Source organism: Mobula hypostoma, chromosome 4 (genome assembly GCF_963921235.1).
Source record: "Mobula hypostoma chromosome 4, sMobHyp1.1, whole genome shotgun sequence".
NCBI classification, from domain to species: domain Eukaryota; kingdom Metazoa; phylum Chordata; class Chondrichthyes; order Myliobatiformes; family Myliobatidae; genus Mobula; species Mobula hypostoma.
The window spans coordinates 40,832,136-40,855,556 of NC_086100.1; the positions used below are offsets into that span (position 1 = coordinate 40,832,136).

Sequence of the window (23,421 nt, forward strand, 5' to 3'; positions counted from 1 at the left end):
TTAACGACATGTGAAGATCTGATCACATTTTAGGTCATATTTATGCAGAAATAGAGAAAATTCTGCAGAGTTCACAGACTTTCTAGCACCACTGTAAGGATGTAGGTAGAGAGGGAGGAAACGTTGCTATCACATCAATTTTGAGTTATGGTATGTAGTGATGATTGCATCTTTGTACACCCGCAGCCTGCATTCAAACCGTCATCAAGTCATTCATCACTATGTCTGAGAGGATGGGTCTCACATGAAAATCTGGAAGACCAAAGCCCTTCACCTTCCCCTCTGCAGAGCACCAACACCACCAATATGTTATAAGTGATTCTGATGCATTTGACCATTATTCTCAGCAATCTTTTCTCCCCACCTCAGAGTAATTAAAAATGTGGACAGGCTCGCTAGTCTCAAAGGGGAAACTAGATTGTACGATACTACCATCTACTCCAGTGCCCCAATGAGTGGTAGAAAAACCTTTGGCACACTTGACCTTTTGCTTAGCCATTTCTTAATCAGCTTCTTGCGACCAGAACATATCTTTCATTTAAGAGGATGCAACTGCTTTTTTGTAGCAACCCCTACTCCCAAAATAGTTCCTAAATAGTTAATAGATGCGCTGCCAGTGTATAAAATGACCCACTCTGGTGTAAGCAGAAATCATCCTAGTCATCAGAACAAATCATCACAGATGTTGTGAACTGCCCGTATTTGTTGTAAATTGCTTTGTTGGTTTCACCCTTAATCTCTGAAGCCTATCTTTGATACCATTTTCAGGCGTCAAATTTTCAATTATCATGCCAAAAATTTAATTTTCTCTGAATAGGTTAGTAAATGTTATATCAGCTGAGGCGGCATTTTTTAAAACAGACCAGCTATATTACAATATTCCCTAAATATTTTAAGAATATTATCATAACGTGTTTTGTTTCTTTCAAGGGTCACAGATTAACATATGTAAAGTTAATCTTGTATCACATAAAGAAATTCCAGTTCTAAGTACTCTACCAACAATTATCATCATCTTATATTATGGCTTACTACAGCATTCATTGATCAACGCTGATGAGAATCAATTTTCTCAAGCAAGACTCCAACAGCAGTAAACATTGGTTAAAAATTTATTATTCCTTGTAGTTTCAAGATAAACAAATTATTTTTTTAAATAACACTGAAATTTGTTAAACTCTGAGTTCACTCTAATATACAGAAATTATTTTACATAAGATTTAACACAGATCAGAAATAATCTGAATGTAGCACAACAGAAATTAATGGTGGAAGTTTGATCAATTGATATAAAAATGAAGTTAATTGAATTAATTCCATATATAGAACTGAATGACAAAATCTGCCATTCAAAAATTTATTGCACAAGTAGTGATTCTGAGGCTAATATCAACATGAAGTACCCATATGGTTTTATAATCGTGAAAAACTGCACAAGTATCTAAATAGAGCACATTATCATATTATATAGAAAATATGTTCAAATTAAATTAAAGGATAATTCAAATATTAAAATGCAATTCAATCATTATATTTTAGGTCAATTATTACAGCGATTTTCAAAATCAGATTGTTATTTAGTGTTCTCAGTATTTCATTGATATTGTTTCTAAATTGATACCTCACTTCAGAATCACATTTTTGTTCCACTGTTAGAAAGAATCACAACAAATATAACAGAATGTATTTTACACAGACCGCACATTAGTGAGTGGTCCCATAATATGTAGCATTTGATTTTGAATTCTTACACAAACCCTACAGATTGCAAAACTTTTCACAGTATGTCAAATCTCATAAATCAATGTAAAAATATTATTATAGTTTGCAGACAGTTGTTTGCTTGAATTTAATGACTACAGACATATTGCTTAAGATTTTAGAATGTTTGTAATGCTCAAAAATCCAAGCTATAATTATGGTTTCCAATCATCTCAGTGTTTACAAAGCCGCAAATGTTATATTTTTGTAGATTATTTAATTTTCCAGAATATCACCATTAATATCTTGCAAATCAACTTCTAAACGATGTTCATTGTTCTGAATGTAATTTAGCTCCTGAACCATGTCATTACAGGAAGAATCCTGAAAGACAGCTGCACTTCTGTGACATTTTAACTTTCATCTCACCATGGAAAGTTCTTACACAGTCAAGAATTGAAAAAGCAAATCAAATGAAAGGTCAACAGAAATAAATTATATTGCAGAAACAGTATTTTGTCTTTTGAGAATAAAATATGTATAATAAACATTATTTTAGGATTGTTTCCTCAGAGTGATATACATTGCTGCAAGAACACCCAAGGCTAACAGGCTAAGTAATATGTTGTACTCCAGGCTTGTTTTGAGCTCTACTTGCATAATGCCTAAACATTTTTCTATGCAATCAATAAAACTTTTGAGAAGGAGCTAAATAATTGCTATAAAATAGCCTGCTATTACACAATGCAATTTTAAGCCAAGAATGAATCTTGCAGAATAAGTTATTGTTATAATTTGAGGTCAAAAATATGAGTAGCCAACTTATCAAAGATTTAATAGAAGGGCTCCCATAAGCCAGTGGTAAAAACAAATTCAAGTTTAATCCCAGACAATATATTCAGAAAATTTTTGAAAAAATGCATAAAGTAGCTTGGTTTAGATTTCGATATTAATGACGTCCCACACAGTGAATAGGAAGCTTACATAGCCAATAAAATCCGTGGAAGTGACAGTCAAACCAGATGATAAGCAGAGACAAGGTTCCTGGATGTAAGTTTGTCCTAGTGCTTGCAGTGCCTATTACCAGGTTAAATCCTGAGAACAAACAGGACCAATCTCTTACTGGGAACCAACAATTAGAGATGGTGAAGGCATAACAGTTGGGGTCTAATTCAAACCGATAATTGTGAAGAACATGAGTGCACCTACCTCCTTTTGATACACTGATAAAAAAGCAAAGGTACAATGGTTCATCGTAGTTTTACCAAAAGTAATGACCAAAAATTACCTTGCCTTTTTTCCAAAAATTACTCAACTGGTTGTTGGATTGGAATGAGAATATAGATGAAGTAGAGCTATTTGCATTATATTTCTTACATATAGAGTAAAAGCAAAATAAACCTGACCAGGAAAATCACAGGTACTCAGATAATATTCTAGTTTGGAAGGTCAGTTAAAAAAAATCTAACCTGGGCACTACCGATTCAGTAGTTAAAGGATCTTGGCAAACATCCAATGCAAGATTCCTTATTTCAGTGCGATCGTGATTAAACCAAGTGTATGAAGATTCTGCTCATGAGCTACCTGCACTTCTTAAGGAAAGGATGTGGAAGTTGGAATTTAAAGAAAATACAAAAAATAATAAAACTTAGAACTGGTGATTTGTTCAAATATCACTCGCTATCAGGCTCAAGGGACAGAACAGCCCACCCCTACTTTTATTTCCTATGGTTCGTTTCTCATAGGTGACCGCCAAGAAAAACGTGATAACAGTTCAGGAAAGATCACTGAGACTGCAAAACAATGATGATATACATACACACTAAATACAACGTACAATAGCTTTACTTTTCATTTACAAATCTCAATCTACATATGGTGTACCCATCTTTAACTTGGGCAGTTCATCTTGCAATGTTCTTTCCTCATAGATATACTTCTATTTTATATATTATCTGACACACTTTGATGCAGAGTTGGGTATCTGATTTTTGTTTAGCTTACTTAAGGCAATAACTACTGTACATTAATATCATTCAATTTTGAAAAGATAAATTGCCTTTGGAATGTTTTAAATAAGCTAAATAACCTGTCATCATTTTGCAAATAACTAATCAAGCCTAAACTATTTCCTTGGCACACGCCAACAAGCACTCACAGACAACCAAACAAAGAAGGTCCTCAATATGGAAACTGTCAATAAATACAGAGGCTATGACAGACTTCAATCAGAACAGAACTGTAGCAAGAACAAGCAGGGATGGGATGAAGAAAAAAGGAAAGATTGCCTATCAAGTGCTTGGAAGTCAGTTTTGAGAAGAAATTATCAAGAGGCATAAGATCACTTCTACAGAGAACTGACACAGAATAAAACTATTGACAGTATATTTGCAAAATTCCAGCACTAGCTCAGTAGTGTTGCACTGCATCCATTTTGCCTGCTCCATAAAAATACAAACATGCATTTTTAAACATTTCTTTCACATGTGAATTCCACAACTGAGAAGCATCCATAAAACGTTAAAGCATGAACAAACAAATTGTAAACGTGCTGTTAGTTCACAGGAAGAACAGATGATCCTATAACAGTTGCCAATCAGGGTAATTATATTACTCTAAAAAAAGATAGGAAGAGACAGAACCACTGAAATCAATTCTCCAAAAAAGGTCTAGAAATTCAGAATACGATTTCAAGAAGGAAGGATATGGCTAGGTTACTATTTCAATGTGCACTGTATTTGTGACCAATATTGAAGATCTATGCCAAAGTTCAGTCTTTATGCATGGACACTGCCTCCCAAATGAGTCCCTGATTGTAATAAATGAAGAATTGTTGTGGAGGTAAAGCACTCCACTGATTCAACTCGTTAAATTCAAGAGTCCCTTTAAAAAACTCAATGCAAGTTAGTAAGGCACCAAACTGAAAACTGATTTTTAACATTCTTACTTACACAGTAAGACTCAGAGCCTTGATGGATGATGCTTGAACAAGAATCAAATTGCCTGTCATTTGTTTAAAAAATAAAATGTAACATTTGTGCATTATAATTTTTGATTGGTTTCACGCCCACTACCTCTAATTCCCTTTGTGTTACATTTTTTAAATGGAATTATGAATACACAAAAGTGACTATCTGTTACTTGCATTGAGAGTGTCAAGCCATGGCCTGGATTTGAATGCTGAGCTTGTTTGGTAGCTACAGTATCAAAGTATGTGAGTTTGAGTTTTTATATTTTAGAGATGCATACAAATTCATTATCTTACACAGATATTAAAGGAGACTTTCTTGTTCTTCATCTTTGGTCCCATTTGTTTGCAAACCTGAGCTCAGAAGGGATAACTTTGGACCTGTCATAGCAAATTACCTTCTTTTCTACCAATAATTTTAATAATTTGTCGACTAATTATATTCTTTATTGTCTGCACCACTCGCTTACATTGCCTTGGAAATTCTGTGCATTATTTCATATTATATCTGATAATTTAACTCAGCTTGAATACAATAATCTGATGGTGTTTAATCTTTCACCTGCTGCGGAACTAGTCACCAGTATGTAATACTTTAGGGATACCTTAAGTACCAAGGCATTACTATTCTAATCACATTCAGCAAAAGGATGCAGGTTTTTATTTCCATGAAACGTGATCCATTTATGACCTGGCCTGGCCTGTGGTTCTAAACAGAAGTTTAAAACATTGGCAGAAAGCCAACATAAAAGCAGAAAGCCAACATAAAAGATAAACATAAATAATATTGAACTGACATTTGACCTTAAAATCTAAAGTGGGATCTCATTTGTAAATAATGAGTTTTGCTTAGCTTGATCTTACGTTTGTTGTAGCTAGTACGCATTGTGGTTAATGGGTTTTAATGAGAGTTTATTAACAGAATAGGATGAAACAACTTCCATGAATACAAGGTGACACTGGCTTTTGGAAGTGGCACTTTTAACCAGTTGTGTAATGAGTTTGGAAGTCAACTTATTGACATTCAAATTCAATTATAGGGACATGACTATGTATAGTATTGTAAAACCATGTGCAGTGACCATGAATATACCTCTGTATTAGAAAAAGAATTGACTCACCACATCAACATATCGATAACAAGTCATAGTGTATCTGTCAATGCCTCCTGTCACACCAGATGTACACCAGTCTTGGCTGCACAACGACTGACCAAGAATAAAAATCCAGCACAGATTTGGCACAAATCATTCCCAATACTTTTGAGATTTCCTGGATTTTAAGTAAAACTAATGTAAGAGCTTAAATTGATCCTGCAGCAATGATTCATTCCTGGGTAGACAACATTAAGTTGAGGTATTAAGATTTCAACAGACTCACTGCAATAACTACAGATCGATATTCCTTGGAAATGTGCACTTGATAACTCAGAGCAGAACATACTATTGAAATGTCTTGAGATTGGAAACAGCTTGGCCATTCCATTGGCTGCCACACAAACAGCACCTGGAAAGAGTTTCAGTAGTAGAATTTAATATCTGGTTGGTAAAGATGACCATGCATATATAAACCCTGAATAAATGACCATCACTTTCTTGGGAAGGTGGACCTTAGGTGTAATGAAGACACATATACTGCAAATCAACTCCCTGTATTAGAATACAATTCTGGACCTGACTGGTGCACATTGTTAATCAAAATTTAAAACACCGCATGCTTTAATAAGCCTATTTCATTAGCATGCAAATATCTGGGTAGAGCAAAACAGTAAATGGAATGTGCCCCTTTATATTCCCACATTTCATCTCAGAACTCTAAATATTAAACTTGCATTTCCAAACTTCTTTCCAGATATTTCTGCTATCACCTCATATGCATGTTTGTTTGTAAACACTGGTACAACTGAACAATGATATCAAGACATAAGATGCTAAGAAACACAAAAATATTAATTCCAACATGGAAGTGAAATCATCTTTTCAACTATCCCATTTCCAAACTTTCTGCATTCACTTTCAGACACTGATCTATCAATTTAAAAATCGGGCTGTATACGAGTTAAAAAAAAGACATTTGCTAGTATATGAAAATCTGCATACCCCTGGAAGTTCCTCAACAAAATGTACAATCAGTGCTTTTAAGGTTACCAACTTCAAATTACTTTTTTGTTTGGAAGTGCATCATACAAATCCAACCCTTCTGACAACAGCTGAAAGATTTCATTTCCACATCCAAATCAAGTGCTTTAAGTGTGAATAGTGCAGTTATAATCAGGCATTTTGTTCCCTGCTGGGCTCGTTCAGTGTGATTTGTCATCTGTGTCTGATGGACTGGATTCACGTGGAAGTGTAAGGCTTTCTCTTCTGTCCCACAGCTTGTGGATCTCCGTGGTATCCGACTCACTGCTGCTGTTGGCACTCTCCCTGAAACTGGCCAAAGGTGGCCTCACCTTCACACCTTTGGATGTGACTGAGCCCTCAATGGCTTTTCTCAGCTGAAATTAATCAAAACAAAGATAGAAATGAACATTTCTTTTACAAAACAAAGAAATACTCAAATGGCAAAATAGTACAACCATGGCTGGCAAGGGAAGTCAAAGCTAACGTAAAAGCAAAAGAGAGGGCATACAACAAAGCAAAAATTAGCAGGAAGATAAAGGATTGGGAAGCTTTTAAAAACCTACAGTGGACTAAAAATCACTTGGAGGGAAAAGATGAAATATGAAAGCAAACTAGCAAACAATGTCAAGATAGATAGAAAAAGGTTTTTCAAGTATGTAAAAAATAAGAGACGAGAGTGGATATAGGACTGCCAGACAATGAGGCAGGAGAAATAATAAGGGGGCCAAGAAGATGGCAGATGAACTAAATGAGTATTTTGCATCAGTCTTCTCTGTGGAAAACATATTAAAGGGAGTGATGGAAGAGAAGTGAGTGCAGTTCCTATTACAAGGGAGAAGGTGCTCAAAAAGCTGAAAGACCCGAGGGTACATGAGTCACCCGGACCAGATGAACTGCACCCTAGGGTTCTGAGGGAGAGATTGTGGAGGAATTAGTAATGATATTTCAAAAATCATTGGACTCTAGCATGGTGCCAGAGGACTGGAAAATTGCAATGTCACTCCACTCTAAAAAAGAAAATCATAGACCAGTTACCTAGATCTTAGTGGCTGGGAAAAAGTTGATGTCAATTGTTAAGGATGAGGTTATGGTGTACTTGGTTTCACAGGACAAGACAGGACAAAGGAAGTATAGTTTCCTTAAGGGAAAATCTTGCCCTGATGAACCTGTTGGAATTCTTTGAGGAGATTACACATAGGATAGATAAAGGGGATGCACTGGATGTTGTACATTTGGAGTTTCAGAAGGCCTTTGACAAGGGGCCATACATGGAGCTGCTTACCAAATTAAGAGCCCATGGTATTACAGGAAAGTTACTGACATGGTTAGAGTATTGGCTGATTCGCAGGAGGCAGTGAGTGGGAATAAAAGGATCTTTTTCTGGCTGGCTGCCAGTGACAAGTGGTGTTCTGCAGGGGTCAGTGTTGGGACCACTTATTTTATGTTGTATATCAATGATTTAGATGATGGAATAGATGGCTTTGTTGCCAAGTTTGCAGATAATACCAAGAATGGTGGAGGGGCAGGTAGTGTTGTGGAAACAGATAGACTGCAGAAGGACTTAGACAGATTAAGAGGATGGGCAAGAAAGTGGCAAATGAAATACAGTGTTAGAAAATGCACGGTCATGCACTTTGGTAGTAGAAATAAATGTGCAGACTATTTTCTAAACGGGGAGAAAATCCAGAAATCTGAGATGCAAAGGGATTTGGGAGTACTTGTGCAGAACACCCTAAAGCTTTTCTTACAGGTGTAAAAGGCAAATGCAATGTTAGCATTCATTTCAAGAGGTTTAGAACATAAGAGCAGGGAAGTGATGCTGAGGATTCAGAAGGCACTGGTGAGGCCTCATGTTGAGTATTGTGAACAGTTTAGGGCTCTTTGTGTAAGAAAAGATGTGCTACCATTGGGGAAGGTTCAGAGGAGATTCACAAGGATAATTCCGGGAATGAAAGGGTTATCATATGAGGAATGTTTGATGGCTTTGGGTCTGTACTGTCTGGAATTTAGAATGAGGGGGGATCTCATTGAAACCTTTCAAATGTTGAAAGGCCTAGACAGAGTAGATGCTTCTCATGGTGGGAGAGTCTAGAACAAGACTGAACAGCCTCAGGGTAGAGGGGCGTTCATTTAAAATAGGGATGCAGAGAAATTTCTTTAGCTAGAGGGTGATGATTTGTGGAATTTATTACCACAGGCAGCTGTGGAGGCCAGTTTGTTGGGTGTATTTAAGGCAGAGCTTGACAGGTTCTTGATTACACACGGCATCAAAGGTTACAGGGCGAAGGCCAGGGAGTGGGGCTGAGGAGGGGGAAAAAAGGATCAGCCATGATTGAATGGCAGAGCAGACTCGATGGGCCAAATGGCCCAATTCTGCTCCTATGTCTTATGATTTTACTGTGCTGTAACATTCTATGTGCTAAGTTCTAATTTCCCAAATCACCTTCTGACTGGACTAAGTCTGGTGTCAGGAAAATGATATCTTATACTTGTAATGCTAGAATAAGAAATTAACTATAACTTCATTGCATTTGATAGGATATTGCACAGGTTAGATTCCTGGTATGATCTTTTTTTTCAATGCAATGTCTGAAGTGCATTTGACATTCAGGGACTATATTTAAGCTTCAAATACAAAAATAATAGCAAAATTAATTTTTACTGTTAATGAAAATATTAATTCCCAGTACCTCAGGGACATTAACATTAACATTAATTCCCAGTACCTCAGGGACCAAAAGCAGATTTAATCAAGTGAGTATAGAACTTCCAAAAGCAAATACATGAACAACATGAACAATAATTAAAAAATCGATGCACACTTCTCCTGGGATAGTAAGATACCAATCTTGGCATTTGTACGGGGAATGAAATAAACTATTTTGTTGAGGTGGCCAGGATAAGGAAATACCAGTTTTAAAGTCCAGTTAGGATACTTGAAGCCCTATCCTGGCAGCAATAAAATTGTTGCAAAAGGTACAGCATCCTCACCCAAACCTGGCTTTTGTTTCACATTTTCCCCTTTTTCTAGAAGTGTCAGATATAATTTCAACCAAAGTAGTACAGTGTTGTTGCGCTGATACGCAACGAGTGAAAGCAACACATTGAGTCGAGCAGCGTCTGGTTGAACTGTTTACTGCTTCAATCCGCACGCCAGAAGTCCCGTTCTCAGCATCCCCCGCTCTTTGCGGGGCGGAAGTGACGTCGGCTTCCGGGCCGAAGTCTGCCCCACACTCAGAGCCCTCTCAGTTGCTGCTGGCTGCGGACTCGCCCGCGACTGCTGGAGCCGGTTCGCTTGCCGCGCGGACGAGCCGCCACATGACCACCACTCCCCCCACCCCCCCGGAACCGGCGCTAGGAGGTGCAGAGTCCACAGCCTGCACACTCTCAGTTCTTTTAGGTGGCTGGCCTCGTTGTCGTGGGGGTGGCACTGCAACCGGGCGTTCAAGGCCCAGATGCGCCAGTTTGAGACAGTCAATGGTAAAAGTCTCGTCCCGACCGCCGATGTCAAGAACGCAGGTTGTCCCTTGATGGTGCACCACCTTGTAGGGTCCTTCGTATGGTCGCTGCAGGGGTGGTCTGTTTGTGCCTCGGCAAACGAAAACATACTTGCTCTGTTGTAGGCCCTTGGGCACGAAAGAGGGTGTTGTTCCGTGATGGGACATCGGGACTGGGGCAAGTGTTCCAAGCCGCTCCCGGAGTTTAGTTAGGACCCCAGCAGGTCTGTCCTCTTGGCCACGGGGTGCTGGCACAAACTCACCGGGAACTGTGCGCGGGGCACCGTAAACCAGTTCGGCCGATGATGCGGCCAGGTCCTCCTTGGGTGCCTTGTGGATGTCAAGCAGCACCCAGGGGAGTTCGTCAACTCAGTCTGGCCCTCGGAGGCATGCCATCAGGGCTGACTTCAAGTGCCTGTGGAAACGTTCCACCAGGCTGTTGGACTGCGGGTGGTAAGCAGTCGTTCAGTGGAGCTGGGTTCCGAGGAGTTGTGCCAGTGCAGACCACAAAGCCGATGTGAACTGCGCACCCCTGTCGGAAGTGACGTGGGCTGGGAGTCTGAACCGTGCCACCCAGGTGGTAATCAGGGCTCTGGCGCATGTCTCCGTGGCCGTGTCAGCGAGTGGGACAGCTTCCCGCCACCTCATGTACCTGTCCACCATGGTGAACAGGTATCTCACTCCTCTCGAAACCGGCAGTGGGCCGATGATGTCCACGTAGACATGTTCGAACCTCCTATGTGTCGGCTGGAAGGGTTGCAGTGGGGCCCTCACGTGCCTCTGGATTTTGGAGGTTTGACAGTGCGTGCATGTCCTGGCCCAGTGCCCGACCTGCTTGCGTAGGCCATGCCACACAAACCTGTCTGTGATCAGCCGGATGGTCGCCCGGATGGGAGGGTGGGCTAAACCGTGCAAGGTGTCAAAAACGCGGCGCCTCTAAGCGGTCGGGACAATGGGCCGAGGTTGCCCGGTGGATACATCGCAAAGGAGCTCATTAACTTCAGGCCCAATGGGTATGTCTTCAAGGCGGAGTCCTGAGACTGCGGTTCGGTATGCCGGCATCTCGCTGTCCAGCCATTGCGCCTTAGCTAATGCTGCATAATCCACCTCCGGAGACAGAAAGGGCACTGATTGGATGGAGGTGCGTGACAGCGCATCAACTACCATGTTGCTCTTCCCGGAGACGTGGTTGATCGTGGTGGTAAACTCCGAGATGTTCAACAGGTGGCGTTGCTGACGGCCCAACCATAGGTCCGACACTTTGGCAAACGCGAAAGTGAGGGGTTTGTGGTCTGTGAAGACCGTGACCTCCCTCCCTTCCAGGAAGCACCTGAAGTGCCGGATGGCAAGGTACAGGGCCAGCAGCCCCCTGTTGAAAGCGTTGTACTTAAGTTCTAGGGGGTCGTAGGTGCCGGCTGAAAAAAGCGAGCGGCTTCCACTGGCCTTCGATGAGCTGCTTGAGCATGCCGCTATCTGCCGCGTCGGAAGCGTCCACAGTGAGGGCAGTGGGGACGTCGACCCAGGGGTGGACCAGGAGCGTGGCGTTTGCTAGTATGTTCTTGGCTTGTTCAAAAGCTGCCGTCGCCTCCTCTGTCCAGGTGACCTCTTTCACCTTGCTGGACATCAAGCTGAAAAGGGGCCGCATTTTCCGGGCCGCTGAGGGCAGGAAACGGTGATAAAAGTTAACCATCCCAACAAATTCCTGCAGGTCTTTAACAGTGCTGGGTCTGGATGGCTTCAAATTTTGCTGGCAGGGGCAGAGCTCCATGGCGGTTGATCCGGTGTCCCAAGAAGTCGATGGCAGGTAGGCCGAACTGGCACTTGGCGGGGTTGATAGCCAGGCCGTAGTCGCTTAGGGGGCGGCAGAGCAGGCATAGATGTGCTAGATGTTCCTGGCGGGAGCGGTTGGCGATAAGTATGTCATCCAAGCAGATGAACAGAAAGTCCAGATCTCGCCCTACAGCGTCCATCAGGCGCTGGAACGTCTGTGCCACATTTTTGAGCCCGAACGGCATCCTGAGGAACTCGAACAGGCCAAAGAGGATAATGAGGGCCGTCTTGGGTACATCGTCTGGGTGGACTGGGATCTGATAATACCCTCGGACCAGGTCAATCTTCAAAAAGATGCATGCCCCATGCAGGTTGGCAGTAAACTCCTGGATGTGTGGTACTGGATAACAATCGGACATGGTGGCATCGTTCAGCCTCCTATAGTCGCTGCACAGTCTCCTCCCTCCCGCAGACTTGGACACCATATGGTGTGGGGAGGCCCACGGACTGTCGGAACACCGCACAATCCCCATCTCCTCCATCTTCTTGAATTCCTCTTTCGCAAGGCGGAGCTTGTCGAGCGATAGCCTGCGGGCCTGGGCATGAAGGGGAGGTCCCTGTGTGGGGATGTGGTGTATCACGCCGTGCTTGGGGTTTGTTGAGGAAAACTGTGGTGTGATGATAGATGGGAACTCTGATAACACTCTGGCGAACTCGTTGTCAGAATAAGTGATGGAGTCCAGGTGCGGGGCCGGTAACCTGGCCTCACTGAGGGAGAAAGTCCGGAACATCTTCGCATCGACCAATCATTGTCCCTTCAAATCCATGAGCGGGCAGCGCGCGCGGAGGAAGTCCGCATCCAGCAGTGGCTGTGATACTGCGGCCAGTGTAAATGTCCATGTAAAGCAGCTGGAACCGAACTGCAAGGGGATGGTTCTTGTGCCATAGGTGCGGATGGTGCTGCTGTTGGCTGCCGTAAGGTCCAGTCTGTTCTTCTAGTTCAGGTATCGTAGCTCGAGGGGGGTAGGACACTGATTTCTGCCCCCATGTCCACCAGGAATCTACGCCCGGAGTGCTTGTCCCCAACGTAGAGGAGGCTATCACGGTGACCAGCCGCCGTAGCCATCAGCGACGGCTGGTCCTGGCGTTTCCCTGGAACGAGCATGGCGTCGGCAGCGGCAGGCCCCGGAACCCCACCTTTGATGATAAAAACACCAAGACTTGGAAGTGGTGCCGTCCCTTGGTGTGGGTGTTCGGTGCTCCGCTGCTGGGGTGTGGGAGGACTGGGCTTTCGGCTGTGCCGCAGCACTAATTCCGATGGTGGTTCTGCCAGTTTGTTTGGCGCGCCAAAGCACGTCCGCGCGGGCAGCCACCCTGTGTGGGTCTCTGAAGTCTTCATCTGCTAGTCCGAGGCAGATGTTTTCTGGCATTTGCTCCAGGAAGATCTGTTCAAACAGCAGGCAAGGCTTATGGCCGTCTGCCAGTGCTAGCATGTCGCTCATCAGGGCTGATGGCGCGCGGTCACTCAGGCCGTCCATATGCAGTAACCGCGTGGCCCGTTCGCGGCGGGAGAGGCCAAATGTGCGGATTAACAGGGCCTTGAGTGCCTCGTACCTGTCTGTTGCCGAGGGCTGATGCAGAAAGTCGATAATGCGGCCCACTGTCTCCTGGTCGTGGGCGCCCACCATGTAGTATTACTTGGTGGCGTCTGAGACAACTTGCCTGACCTGGAACTGGGAATCCACTTGCTCAAACCAGACCAGGGGTTTAGTGGTCCAGAAGGTTGGCAGTTTAAGTGAAACTGCATTCTGCAGAGCCGAGTCGTTCATGCTGGGTCCAAATGCCATTGGACTGTCGGGGTCACCAATGTAGTTGTGCTGATACGGAATGAGTGAAAGGAACACACTGAGTTGAGCAGGGTCTGGTCAAACTGTTTACTGTTTCAATCCGCACACCAAAAGTCCTGCTCCCAGCATCCCCAGCTCTTTGCGGGGCGGAAGTGACGTCGGCTTCCGGGCCGAGGTCTGCCCTGCACTCAGAGCCCCCTCGGTTGCCGCTGGCTGTGGACTCGCCCACGACTGCTGGAGCCGGTTCGCTTGCCGTGTGGGCGAGCCGCCACAACAGACAGAATAAAAGAAACACGCAAAACCTCAGTTAGTCATTGAATATCACACATTTAGTTTAACACCTATTCCTATTCATGATGTGCAAACTTCATACGTTAATGAAAATTTTAACTGCTAGTCACTGAGTCACATTACATTGTAAAATTTTATGGTCTGGTATAAAAGTGTTGATCTCCCTCTGGGTAAAGGTATTGCTTTAGAAATGTGTGGAGATTTGGTTGCATTAATTATGCCTTTTAATAGCAGTTATGCATTGCATTTTCCTTAAATTTCATTCCTTTGACTTTGCAGTCAGGGTTCAGCATGTGACTGTAACTGCTTTTTGCATTTGCGAAGTACAAATTTCTACTCCATAATTCTTGACACTGAATTTAAATTTGCTGTTCCTCACTATAAACCTGATTCCTCTAAGAAACTTGTGAGAAGCTATTTTGATTACTTGGGAGCTAAATCCTATGGTCTACACTCCTCTCTTGTCTGTTTAAGTATAGACATACACACACACACATTTCACACTTGTCCTACAACTCTTATTCAATTGAAGCACAAAGAGATATGGGAAGGTATTAATCAGGCTGGAGCAGACACCTGTACCATCTTATTCATCCTTCAGGCATGGATGAACAAAGGTGGTATTGTTATTCAGTAAGCCTTTTAGAACTGCTTCTGAAAATGTAGAATGTTTTTTCCTTCCCTGTGCATTACCTTTCAGCTCTAATGAAAACAGACCTTATCTTCTGGTATCCAGGCTATTTCATCGGCTTGGATTTCCTACGTGGTTCATTTCTCAGCAAATCTCAGCCTACTGACTAAAGGTCCAAAATTTGAACCAAATGTTGCCCCATTTAGTGATAGCCTGGTTAACTGACAAAGTGATCAACCCCCTTATAAAGAATTTAGTTGGCTGTCATGATGGAATTATACTATTATATGTTTAGAACATATTACCCTGCTAGTAGGTATTGGGTGTCAATCACCCGCCACAAAAGCAAATGCACTCACTCCACTGGATTTGGCAAACGTCACCTAGTGAAAATCAGACATCAGATAATTGTGCAAAATATAGTTTCTTTCTCTGCATCACATCGATAGCGAGAGTGTAAATCTCCAAATTATGCCAGCAGATGAATAAGTCCATCTTCTTTTAGCCAACGCGACAGGGGTGGAAATAAGGTTAATTTAGAAAATCTCCTTTTCACACCAATCCTTCAACATTAATCAACACTACATGCGACAGTTCTGAACTGCAAACAGGCTTAGACAGGCACCCAGAATGGACTCTCTACTGCAGTCACTCAGCTTCATGTTGCTAATAAAGTGTAAAATATCTCACCTCTTTAAGAGCTACCACTCCTATTAACTTTCCAATACTCGTCACGTAAGCATGGTTAAGTCCTAACAGGGAGAACATGGTGTGAGTCTGAAAGGAGATAAGAATTTTTGATTAGGTAGTTGACTGTAATTTGATAGAGAACTCCATTTCAATACACATTGTGATTCTATTATTTCTTTCAAGATTTACTTCAGTGCATCTCAACTTAAACATCACACAACTTAAAATTTCAATGTTTTATGTTCTTCATAGCTGAGCATGAACAATAAAGGCTGATTTATACCTCTGCGTCAACTCGACGCCGTAACCTACGCAAGTGGCCTATGTGTGTTGTGACCATTTATACTTGTGCGTTGGTGTGTCTGTGTCGCTCTGCAATTCGGGCACGTCGCGCATGCGCACACACCTGCCTGCGCAAGGCATCATGGTCATTTTAGTCTTTCTCAGGGTAAACCAGTTTAAAGCGAGCGTCTTTTTTCGTAAAAGCAAGAAGTGTCCTCCATAATTTCGGAGGTCTGTAAAGCTTTATGGAAAGTACTGCAGCCAGAGTTTCTTCCCTGCCCTTCAGTCGGCCAATGGGAAGCTATTGCGGCGTAGGAGGAAATGCGATGCTACCAGGCGGACCAATCACAGTTGTTCGGTCTGTGTTGCCGCGACGTGTAGTTACATTTTGGGAGAGGTGCGCGTCAGGCTACGGCATAGGGATCTGCGTAGGCTCTGCATAGGGTTCGTGGCGATGTTGTACTTACGGCATCGAGTTGACGCAGAAGTATAAATCAGCCTTAAGCCTGCAAGACGTAGGAGCAGAATTAGGCCTCTCAGTCCGTCAAGTCTGATCTGCCGTTCCATTGTGGCCAATTTATTATACCTCTCAACCCCATTCTCTCGCCTTCTCCCCTTAATCTTTGACATCCTTTCTAATTAGATTCAGATTCATTTATTCATCACATACAGTGAAATGCATTGTTTTGAGTTAATAACCAACACACCCAGGGATTGCTGGGGAGCAGCCCGCAAGTGTTGCCACACATTCTGGCACCAACGTTGCATGCCCACAATGCTCAGCACAGCAACATTGCAACCTACTGCAGTAAACCCTTTGTGTTATCAAATGTTATCAATGACGTATCATCACAATGCTGACAATGAATTTGCTGCGAATTGAAAAATTAAAAAGTAGATAACTTATTAGAGTTGTTATTACTGTGCTGTGACTGGCAGTTAGTTCGCAAATACAGTGCCTATAAAAAGTATTCACACCCCCTTGGAAGTTTTCATGTTTTATTGTTTTACAACATTGAATCACAGTGGATTTAATTTGGCTTTTTTGACACTGATCAACAGAAAAGGACCCTTTCATGTCAAAGTGAAAATAGCTGTCTACAAAGTTATCTAAATTAATTACAAATATAAAACACAAAATGATTGATTGCTTAAGTATTCACCCTTTTCAAGTCAGTTTTTAGTAGATGCACCTCTGGCAGAAATTACACCCTTGAGTCTGTGTGGAAAGGTTTCTAGCAGCTTTGCGAGGCGATCGTGAGTGAACAGTCCTTTTCAAGTTCAGCCACAATTGGATTGAGGTCTGGACTCTGACTTGGCCACTCCAGGACATTAACTGTGTTGTTTTTAAGCCATTCCTCTGTAGCTTTGGCTTTATGCTTGGGGTCATTGTCTTGCTGGAAAACAAATCTCCCAAGTCACAGTCCTCTTGCGGATGGCATCAGGATTTCCTCCAGGATTTCTCTGTACTTAGCTGTGTTCATTTTACTCTCTACCTTCACAAGCCTTCCAGGGCCTGCAGTGAAGCATCCCCACAGCACGATGCAGCCACCACCAGGTTTCATGGTAGGGATGGTGTGTTTTTGATTATATGCAGTGTTTGACTTATGCCAAACATCGCTTTAATTGTGATGGCCAAAAGGCTCAATTTTCTTTTCATCAGACCATAGAACCTTCTTCCAGCTGACTTCAGAGTCTCCCAATGCCTTCTGGCAAATTCAAGCCAAGATTTCATGTGAGTTTTTTTTCAACAGTGGCTTTCTCTTCCATTCTCCCATAAAACTGTGACTGGTGAAGAACCCAGGCGACAGTTGTTGTATGTGCAGTCTCTCCCATCTCAGCCACTGAAGCTTGTAACTCCTCCAGAGTTGTCATAGGTCTCTTGGTGGCTTCCTTCACTAGTCTCCTTCTTGCACAGTCACTCAGTTTTTGAGGATGACCTGCTCTAGGCAGATTTACAGCTGTGCAATATTCTTTCCATTTCTTTATGATTGACTTAACTGTACTCCAAGGAATATTCAGTGACTTGGAAATTTTCTTGTATCCATCTCCTGACTTGTGCTTTTCAATAACCTTTTCACGGAGTTGCTTGGAGTGTTCCTTTGTCTTCACAGTGTAGTTTTTGCCAGGATACTAACTCACCAACAATTGAACCTTTCAGATACAGGCGTATTTTCACTACAATCAATTGAAACACCTTGACTGCACACAGGTCTCCAAAAACAGATCTTCTTTTAACTAATTATGTGGGTTCGAAAATTAATTGGCTGCACCAGTGATGATTTGGTGTGTCATATTAAAGGGGGTGAATACTTATGCAATCAATTATTTTGAGTTTTATATTTGTAATTAATTTATATCACTTTGTAGAGATCTGTTTTCACTTTGACACAAAAGAGTTTTATTTTCTGTTGATCAGTGTCAAAGAAGTTAATTAAATCCACTGTGATTCAATGCTGTAAAACAATAAAACATGAAAACTTCCGGGGGGGGGGGTTTGAATAGTTTTTATAGGCACTATATATATTCTCAGAAAATTATACTTATTGCCTGTAGTTCTGGTTGCTATATCACAGGAAGGATGTGATTGCACTACAGAGAATACAGAGGAGATTCATTCACCGGATGTTGTCCGGACTAGAGGACTTCAGTTATGGGAGAGATTGGTTTGTTTGACTAAGGATGAAGGAGGCAGAGTGTGACCTGACAGAGGTATTTAACATGATAGGAGGTATTGATAGAGAGCACAAGCCACAATTTCTAATCACATTATCAGTGAGCATTGACTATGATGAAATATGGGTATTGAACCTTCCTTGTGACAGAGGGCACATCGTTAATTTCCCCCTCAGCAGCACTTCTCAGTCATTTACCTGTAGGTTGGAATCTGAACCTTTAAATTTCCCAACCAAAATAGGTGCTGTGTGATAATCTGCCTGAAGGAATGCCTCAAATAAAACTCATGAAAATTTATGCTTTTGAAACTTTTAAGAGCACTGCATCTTTATACAAAAAAATTGGTTTAACTACTAGAACAGTTTCTAATTTTTAAGAACACAATGAATGTACAAAAGAATTGAAAAAGACTACACAGTAGAAAAGCATAATAAGGAGGGTAATGATAAAAATATCACACTGAGAAGATAAAATATCTAACAGCCATTCATGAGTATTCCTCACAGTGGTCTAAATAGTACTGCTTTGACAAATAACCATTTAATTGACTTGTCCTTGAGCACACAGATTCATTTGAAATCTAACTCAGTGGTCTTAATAGAATGAATTACTCGTGCTGATAGGAGATTTTCAAATGATTAAAACAATGTCGTTGAGAATGTATGCAAAGAAACAGTGCATCATTCTATGTCAAAATTTACTTATATCATACTGTCAACCCTCCGTGGAGACATGCAACATGTTATTTTATTATCTTCCTCTATTAAATATTTATGACAGTAACTCTACACAGCATTATTTGCCATGCTATTGCACAACATGATGAATAATATGCCGACTGCTGCCAGACATACTCACAAATCAGAGATTTAAACAATGAGACAGCAACCTCAGAGCTGCCTACATTATGAATTATCCACATTAAGGCAATTATATTTACTTGTAGCACTGTTTGGTAAAAAAAAAATTCAGGAAAAATATATCAATTATTCAACTGTGCAATTTCAATGTCTGATTTTTTATGAATTTGTTTCTAATTTTTAATACATTCTGAGTATTTCACATACACATTAAAACATGCAGTTAACCAAATCAAAATTGTATCTACCTCTTTCATATTAGAATCCCTTGTATTATTTTAACAATACATCTCCCAATAGAGTTTGAGACACATACATATATATGTCAGCATAAAAACAACAGTAAATATTCAAGAAAAGCCAAAGTGGATTCTGTATATACTGCAGTGTCCTCATCAGCAAGGCATGATCTATTTCAGAGACCAGAAAAATAAACCAATGCATAAAGAACTCTTAACTAATAATGAACAAAAGAAATGCATGCGCTAGAATTCTGAAGTAATGTTTGAAAAGGGCTAGGTAGAGTGGACGTGGAGAAGATGTTTCCTGTAGTGGGAAAGTCTAAGACCAGAAGGCACAGCCTCTGCATAGAAGGATGAAAGGACCTTTAGAACAGAGATGAGGAGGAATTTCTCTCACCAAATGGTGGTGAATTGGCAGTATTTATAGCGGAGGTTGATAGTTTCTTGATTAGTACGGCAATCAAAGGTTACAGGGAGAAGGCAGGAGAATAGGGTCGAGAAGGATAGTATACCAGCTATGATGGGAACAGCACGCACACTCGATGGGCCAAATAGCCCAATTCTGCTCCTAGGTCTCATGGTCTAAAACAATCAGTGACTCATGTATTATCTAGAAGAGAAGCAGCAAGTTCATGTTTCACATATACTCCTTCTTCTAAACAGAAAATTCTTCTGTAAATATTCAAGAGGAACACTTAAATATCAATTCAACATTTCACTCCATATTACTTATCAACAGTTTTGAAGATCTCTTTTACAAAAATAACCTCATCTTTCTTGCAGAACTTGTGGAGCCAATTGTCCTCTGTATTCTATACCACTACTGACACTGTAAATGAAAAGCATCTGCAGTACCGTGCAAAAGTCTTAGGCACATATATACAGTGTTGTTAAAAAGCATTCACTCACTTTGGAAGTTTTCATGTTTTATTGTTTTACAACATTGAATCACAGTGATTTAATTTTGTTTTTTTGACACTGACCCACAAAACAAGTCTCTTTTGTGTCAAAGTGAAAACAGATCTCTACAATATGATCCAAATTAATTACAAATATAAAACACAAAATAATTGATTGCATAAGTATTCACCCCCCCCCTTTAATATGACACACTAAGTCAACACTGGTGCAGCCAATCGGTTTTAAAAGTCACATAATTGGGTAAATAGAGATCAGCTGTGTGCAGTCAAGGTGTTTCAATTGATTGTATCTGGAAGGTCCAACTGCTGGTGAGTCAGTAGCCTGACAAAAACTACACCATGAAGACAAAAGAACACTCTAAGCAACTCTACAAAAAGGTTATTGAAAAGCAGGAGAGGGATAGAAAGAAAATTTCCAAGTCACTGAATATCCCTTGGAGTACAGTTAAGTCAATCATCAAGAAAAGGAAGGAATATTGCACAGCTGTAAATCAGCTGTGAGGCAGCTTGTCCTCAAAGGCTGAGTGACCGTGCAAGATAGGGACTAGTGAGGGAGGCCACCAAGAGACCTATGACAACTCTGGAGGAGTTACAAGCTTCAGTGGCTGAGATGAGAGAGACAGCACATACAACGGTTGCCCAGGTGCTTTACCAGTTGCAACTTTATGGGAAAGTGGCAGAGAGAAAGCCACTGTTGGAAAAAACACACATGAAATCTTGGCTAGCTTTCCAGAAGGAATGTGCGAGACTCAGAAGTCAGCTAGAAGGTTCTATGGTCTGATGAAACCAAATTGAGCTTTTTGGCCATCAGATTGAACATTATGTTTGGTGTAAGGCAAGCACCACTCATCGTCAAAAACACACCAACCCTTCCATGAAGCAGGGTCGTCACTGCATCATACTGTGAGGATGCTTCACTGCAGCAGGCCCTGAAAGGCTTGTAAGAAGGTAAAATGAATTCAGCAAAATACAGAGATATACTGGAGGAAAACTTGATGCAGTCTACTAGAGAACTGCGACTTGGGAGAAGATCTGTTTTCCAGCAAGACAATGACCCCAATCATAAAACCAAAGCTACACAGGAATGGCTTAAAAAACAACACAGTTAATGTCCTGGAGTGCCCAAGTCAGAATCCATTCCAATTGAGAATTTGTGGCTGGACTTAAAAAGGGCTGTTCACTCGTAATCCTCTTGCGATCTGACAGAGCTTGAGCAGTTTTGTAAAGAGAAATGGGGAAAAATTGCAATGTCCAGATGTGCAAAGCTGAGAGAGACCAATCCACATAGATTCAAGGCAGTATTTGCTGCTAAAGGTGCATCTATTAAATACTGATTTGAAGGGGGTGTGTAATTATGCAATCAATTATTTTGTGTTTAATAATTGTAATACATTTAGACCAATTTGTAAAAATTTGTTTTCACTTTAACACGAAAAGTATTTCTCTGTTGATCAGAGTCAAAAAGGCAAAATTAAATCCACTGTTATTCAGTGTGGTAGAACAATAAAACACGAAACCTTCTGGGGGAGGTTGAATACTTTTTATAGGGGGGGGGAAAAAAATATATATATATATACACACACACACACACATATCTGGAATCTATAAGAAAGGATGCAAGAAATTTAGAACAAATACGAATAAACTATTCTCAGGCTTCCAGCCGGGTACAGATATCAATTATAACTGATGTTTTGAAGACAAACTCTGCCATCTTCATCACGGATGATGCCTGGGTACGTCTAGTCCGGTGGTATTTATGCACCCGTTGTCTGTTCCTCCTGATTGGTTAGTCCTCATTCAAATAGGTTCCTATTCTGAAACCTTGTTTACAATTGAATTCCAGTTCTTAGTTAGAGTGAGATCTCCTCCTTTGTTAAATTTCTTTTCCTCTAGTTTTATTTCAATGGCTTCCTTTACCAGGTGATTCCAAAAGCTATTGGGGTGGCACAGTAGTTTCGTGTTGTTGAAGTCAATCCTATTGCCATTGTGAATGTAACGTTCTCCTACCGCCAATTTCTCTGGTTATCCCAGATACACCTCGTGCTCCTTGATGCAGGTTTCCACCGTGCATCCCATCTAGCCGATATACGCTGATCCACATACACAGGGAATCCTGTAAACACTAGCCCATTTGAGTCCCAGATCATCTTTGACCTGCATAGGCTGTGATTTGAGCTTCCTTATGGGTTTGTGGATGGTATTAAAAGAATGGTTACAAGGTGAAAGAAATCAATTGGGCCCTTAAAAGGACTGACAGAAAACCAGGAAACCTAACAACGAGGAGGAACCTGTCGCTATTGCCTGTCTTCCCTATATTTCCACAGTTTCTAGAAGGATCACCAGCATCCTGTAGAAATACCAGATTAATACCATCGATAAACCCATAAGGAAGCTCAACTCACAGCTTATGTAGGTCAAAGATGAACTGGGACGCAAACCAGATATAAATACCACCAGGCTAGACGTGCCCAGGCATCATCGCTGAGGAAGGTGGCAGAGTTTGTCATCAAAAACATTGGTTATAAGTGACACTTGTACCTGGCTGGAAGCCAGAGCAGAGTTCATTCATCATATACACCGAGAGAGCACCAGATCCTTTTTTAAAAAGAATAAATAGTTTATAGAGTTGAAGTGTGAAATAAGGTTCATCTGGGCTCTGCAACTGGAGCATGGGAATTGATAAAAAGAGGAAAGCTAGAAATTGAGAGTAAAATGGCAAGAAGTATGAAAAAGAGCATCTGTAGGTACTTAAAAAGGAAGACTAGCAAGTGTAAATGTGGTTCCTTTATAGACCAAAATATGGGGAATAAGGAAGTGAGAGAGAGATTAAATATTTTATGTCAGTCTTCATAGAAAAGACAAAAAAAATCTGCTAGAAATACTAAATAGTAAAGGATCCCACAAACATAAAGAACTAAAGAAA

General features: G+C 41.3%; 1 protein-coding gene across 2 annotated transcripts in view; it reads right to left on the reverse strand.

Annotated features, from left to right (window-relative positions):
* Window positions 1–1,104: 1,104 nt before the first annotated feature.
* LOC134345279 (chloride channel protein 2-like) overlaps window positions 1,105–23,421 on the reverse strand; it is a 556,059-nt gene continuing 533,742 nt past the window's right edge. For both annotated transcript variants that reach the window (XM_063045696.1, XM_063045695.1), the window contains 2 exons: window positions 15,516–15,602; window positions 1,105–7,163 (listed from right to left, as the gene is read on the reverse strand). In XM_063045696.1, coding sequence (XP_062901766.1) covers window positions 6,969–7,163; window positions 15,516–15,602 — 282 coding nt within the window. In that variant the 3' untranslated portion in view covers window positions 1,105–6,968. The remainder of the gene's footprint in view (window positions 7,164–15,515; window positions 15,603–23,421) is intronic.